Here is a 5189-nt window from a genome sequence, read left to right on the forward strand (position 1 = left end):
TCCATACTGCCGCGCACTGATCTCCGTCGCCGTGCTTCGATTTCTACGGCCGCCGCCGCCGCAGGAGAGAACAGAGCTGGACGAAAGCGGGGGTGTAGAGAAAAACGTTTCGTGGCTTGCTTCGCGTCACGCGCGCGCCGGGATACGCAGGTCTGCGAGATTTTCGCGGACGCGCTCAGCCTCATTTTCGAAGAATATTCTCAGCATCCGGCTATCCCTATCCCAACTCGCCCACGAACCAAACGAATGGCATCCAGAAAAAAACGGCTATCCCTGTCCCAGGGTGGGATAGCCCAGCAACCAAACGCATCCCTAATCGCTATCTGCAACCGCCGCCCGCCTCCCCGCACCCCGTGGTAATCGCGATCTGCCACCGCCTCCCCGCCTCCAGTGGTAATCGCGATCTGCCACCGCCTCCCCGCCTCCCGTGGTAATCGCGATCTGCCACCGCCTCCCGTCCTAATGGCTGGGGAGAAAGCTGGTATCGGCGCCTCCTCCTCCTCTCGTCCTCGGAGGAGTTCGGTAAGCATCTCTCGTCGCTGATCTGCAGACCTTCGAGTCCTATCGTTTGTTGTATGCAGACGCAGAGCGTGATCTCATCATTTGTGAACGTTTCAGAGAAACGCCGCCGACGGGAAGCAGATTGCTCCCCGAGTCGCCGCCGACGGGAAGAAGACTGCTCTCCGAGTCGCCGGCGACGGGAAGCAGAGTCCTCTCCGAGTCGCCGCCGCCTCCGACGGGAAGCGGATGGTTATGGGCGTCTCTGTCGACGCCGCTTCCACCACTTTGCACCCTATTGATCTACGATCCGACGTCGCCCCTGCTGAGGGGCGTACTGAAGTGGTACTCTCCCTTGAACGTCAAATACATTAGGGATTAGGGTTTAACGCCATGGTCACATGTTGGATTCGTTACAGTTTTCATTAGGGTTATGCAATTCGTGTCCTCTTTCCTGATACTTTTAAGTTTATCTTTCAGGCCAAGTTTGTTCACAACTTCTACTGTGCCCTAAACTTTAATCTGTTAGGATTGTATCGTTTCTATGCCGACGATGCTGAGTTTGTCTGGAATTTCAATGGCCGTCGACTTAATCTGAAAACTGCAAAGGTTACTGCCTTAACAAAATGTAGTGTAATATCCTGACTGGTATTTTTTTGTGTGGTAACATCGTTATTATTTTTGAACAGGAAATTAAGAGTTATCTGTATAGGGCATCAACCAAAATGAAATTCCATGCATCACATTTTGATTTATTATCGATTCCTGGGCAAAGTTCTGTAATGCTGACCGTTTATGGAACAATCAAATCGGCTGATAACAAGCCTAGGAGCTTTGTGGAAACTTTTGTGCTTGATATTCCTGGACGTCTTATATTGAGGGATTCCTTGGTTGTGCAAGAAAATGGTAACATTCTTTTTCTGTTTAATATAAAACCCCACTCCTTCTCATGGTTTGATCCGTGATGCTTTTGTTCAACAGCTCTAGAAGTACCAGAAGTGAGTAGTCCCAAGAAGCTCCAAGACCATACTGCAAGTATCATGTCTACTAATGATGTAAGTGGTTATGTAATTGCACGTTTATCTTAATAAATTGTTTTGTATGTTCTATTAAGTTGTTTGTTTTAATATAGTCCCTTACATTGGTAAATTGTATATTGTGTCTGCTGCTATTGCAGTCACAGAATCACTGTGGAATTTGCAATAAGAAATGGTATCCCCTAGAGAAAGACTGGGTAAGCCTAGAATCTGCTATAGTGATGTTATAGATTTATTATGCTGTTGCTTATTGTTGGCATTGCCATAATGTTTTTCTTGTTAGGTCTGTTGTGACCGTTGTCAAATGTGGCTCCATGTTGAGTGTGACCCTAATTGCAGTCGTGACATGGAGGTTCTTTTGCTCTTCTTAATATCATAATATATATGTGTGCAGTGCTCCTAATTGGACATGTTCGCTAACTGTAGATTGTTTTGTAGTAGGTAGAAAAGTCAGAGTATTTCTGCCCTGGCTGTACGTCTGAATGCAAAGATGTATTGACACTTAGGTGAGTTACTGATTTCTTCCCATCTGAATGTTCATTGATTCTTATATTATACTCCCTCCGTCCTAAAATAAGCGTCTTGAGACACTTATTTTGTTCAAATTTGTACTTGAGCTAGTACAAAGTTGAGACACTTATTTTGGGACGGAGGGAGTAAATGCCAGCTTCTAACATTCCTAATAATATATTTGCCAGCACTTTGAAGCAAAAATCACCTGAACCCATAATTGTGTCGTGTGCTGGAAAGGAAGGAGTCTAAACCAATAGAAAAAATGTAAGTATTTGGCTTATTGTGTACCGAATCATCAGATTACATGTTTCTTTATATTTGCTTAATTATGAATACTCTATCTGAATTTAATATTTTTTACTCCCTCTGTCACAGTTTAGAAGGCACAGTTAAATTTGCGTGCGTTTCCATAATAGACAAGGTTTAGGGCGCATTGCATTTATTTATAGTAGCTAATTAGTACTCTGATATACTATTTCTATATGCATGTGTAGTGTGAATGCTATTTTTGAGCCCATCTCACAACCAATAGATAACTACCTAGGTCCCAGAGAATTTCCAAGCGCGCCTTCTAAACCGTGACGGAGGGAGTATTTTGATTAACCAAAAAATTGTATGTGCAATTGGTTCTTTAATCTTCACTTGGTTCATAAGCAAGTTACTTTTAGGTCGGTTCTTAGTTGGTACTGTAGCAACCACCCATCAAGGATCAGTTACCTTTTGTGATCGGATATTCTTACGATGCTTACAAACCACACACCAGAAGCAATAAGGACCAATGCACCATTTTTGCTGGCAGGATCGAATGTCGATGCAAAATTTGCTTGAAAAATCTAACTCCAGTCGTGATGTCTACGAATGTATGGGAGAAACATACTGGTTGCCGCCAAAAGAATTGGAAGAAGAGTATTAAGCTCAAGGGCACTGAGAAGCCTCTCTTTAAACTTGTAAGCCATCAGCATCTTTATCATCTTGGATGTTTGTGTGCACTAATGTGCAGACATGCAAAACTGATTACATCTTTATTTTGTCGTTTCTGTAGCTTGAAGAGATACCTGAAGGAACTGGCATATCTTCTATTGCAAGTGAAATTCAGCAGGTTTCTTCTGTTGATACATCTGACCAGCCAGCTGCTGAAACATCTGACCAGCCAGCTGCTGAAACATCCTACCAGCAAGCTGCTGAAACATCTGAGCTAGCTGCTGTTACATCTGATCAGACATCTGCAAGCCTCTCTTATGCGATGTCGGGAAACAAGGTATTATCAAGCATCATTGTTTACTGCATCACACCCCCTTACACACATATATCCAGAGCCATCCCTATGTAAACAGGTTGTAAAGGACAAAACTAGTTAGACATTGATAGCAGGTGACACAGTCACTGTTTAGCTTTCACCAGAACAATGAAGTTATCGAATAAAATGTTCTGTATGTCAAGCAGAAGACTACAAATATCAGATGTAATTGTTAAGTATAAACAGGCATCATTCAGATTGTCTATAATAATTTCTTGGTCCGCAACCCAGAACTTCCTCACTATATGGTATATGCAGATCTACCACTCATACTGCAAGTATGGAAGTCCTTGTAGGTGTGGATCAGCAAATCCTGACAATTTAGGTTTGTGTGTATTCACATGATTTTGATAAAATGTACTGCTGACCTTATGAAATATTGGAAAACAAGGTTTTTTTTTTCAAGAATCATTGTTTCTTACCACACCCCTCTACACACATGTTGGATAGTCACTTGATTTGAGAAAATATAGTGCTGATTGTGTACATTCATGTCGTATAGTTACTTGATTTGAGAAAATCTGGTGCTGATTGTGCCCATTCACAAATCTCTTAGCAATTATACACCATCCTCCTTTGAGAACTTTGACACATTTTTGCTTTTTTTTCACAGCAGTCGCAAAAATCAAAAGTCTGCATCTTACATGATTATGATAGGATGAAGTCCCATCAGGATAAGGACACTGATCATAAATATGAAAAGGCATCTAGGATTTCTGAAATAATGAATACATTGAATCAAGATGGTGTTCTTGACAGGTGAGTTGTGCCTAGTAAGGAATATGTCTAATGCTAGTACAATTGTTCAAGTACTAATAACAATTACTGTAACCATAATCTGGTGTTTTTGCAGAACTGAGAGGGAACCGTTTGATAGTGCTGATCGTGAGATAATTCTGGCTATCCATGATCCTGAGCAGTTGGATTATGTTGATGATTTGCCATTGACAGATGAGGAGCAGGACGCAAATTTTTCTAAAGTGGCTGGAGTTAGTGTATTCTCTTCTGAAGGAACTACCGAAGCTATTTACAGTGCAGCTGGGGCCGTGATAAGGGTAATGATAAAACTACACCTTCATCAATCTTGTCAAATTTACTTGTCAACTTACATTGATTTTATTGTTTAGGGTTCCGACCTTGTGGTTGAAGAGTATTATGAGACTGCTTTTGCAATAATCAGACCTCCAGGGCATCATGCTTATAAGATTTCTGAAGGTTTCTGCTTTTTGAACAACGTTGGTATAGCTATTCAACATGTTGTTGACCACCATTTGAGATATTACATTGTGCTCTTTATTTTTCAGAATTATTATTCCTCCACGAATCGTTGTACTTCTTTTTAACAAGCCTAAAGATCGTTGTATTGAATTTGTACATTTAGTTACGAGACCTACCTTTGGGTAAAATATCCAGTGCTACGGTTCATGAGATGATACCATGCTCCAAGACCATGTGGTGAGTCAGATCTGCATGAAATGGACAGGATCATTTCACTAGTCTATTTACATATGCCCTCTTATAACGTTTGTGTTTTGCCCCCTGAAAGTGTTGTGTCTTTGCAAAATCACAACAGGTTTCCACATCTCTCCTCCAGACCCCCTAGTAGTTCTCAGTTTCCCACACGACAAATACTTCAAAAATAAACTGGGAAGACATGCCACATTTCATTAATTCATACCAACAAAATTCACAGGAATAGAACCACTTCAAAACATTTATGTGAAGCTGTATCAAGCTATGAATAATTTCTTTAATATAGTTGACAAATGTTGTGGCAGTGATGTATACACCACTTCGCAAAATTAATTAGTATAAAGAAGTATATTTTGAAATATGTTGTTTCC

The 5189-nt window shown here is 41.2% G+C and overlaps 2 protein-coding genes across 4 annotated transcripts; both read left to right on the forward strand.

The window, feature by feature from the left end:
- The first annotated feature begins 330 nt into the window (after window positions 1-330).
- Window positions 331-2299, forward strand: LOC123059026 (uncharacterized). 2 transcript variants are annotated; one of them, XR_006427347.1, is made up of 9 exons: window positions 331-522; window positions 619-843; window positions 979-1107; window positions 1188-1404; window positions 1480-1553; window positions 1676-1732; window positions 1819-1887; window positions 1974-2041; window positions 2234-2299. XR_006427347.1 is itself a non-coding variant. In XM_044481684.1 (9 exons), exons 1-9 carry the CDS (start codon window positions 463-465, stop codon window positions 2295-2297), a joined length of 960 nt encoding a protein of 319 aa, XP_044337619.1. In that variant the 5' UTR covers window positions 331-462; the 3' UTR covers window positions 2298-2299. The 2 variants fall into 2 exon arrangements, 1 of the variants encoding a protein (XP_044337619.1); XM_044481684.1 differs by having other exon boundaries at window positions 1977-2041.
- Window positions 2300-2853: 554 nt separating this feature from the next.
- On the forward strand, window positions 2854-4854 carry LOC123059027 (histone deacetylase 5). Of its 2 annotated transcripts, none has more exons than XM_044481686.1 (5): window positions 2854-2995; window positions 3091-3306; window positions 3959-4104; window positions 4199-4400; window positions 4473-4854. In XM_044481686.1, the coding sequence occupies exons 1-5, from the start codon at window positions 2897-2899 to the stop codon at window positions 4686-4688; spliced, it is 879 nt and encodes a 292-aa protein (XP_044337621.1). In that variant the 5' UTR covers window positions 2854-2896; the 3' UTR covers window positions 4689-4854. The 2 variants fall into 2 exon arrangements, with proteins under 2 accessions (XP_044337621.1, XP_044337622.1); XM_044481687.1 differs by having other exon boundaries at window positions 3962-4104.
- Window positions 4855-5189: the final 335 nt, after the last annotated feature.

The sequence above is a fragment of the Triticum aestivum genome, chromosome 3A (genome assembly GCF_018294505.1).
Source record: "Triticum aestivum cultivar Chinese Spring chromosome 3A, IWGSC CS RefSeq v2.1, whole genome shotgun sequence".
In the NCBI taxonomy this organism is placed as follows: Eukaryota; Viridiplantae; Streptophyta; class Magnoliopsida; order Poales; family Poaceae; genus Triticum; species Triticum aestivum.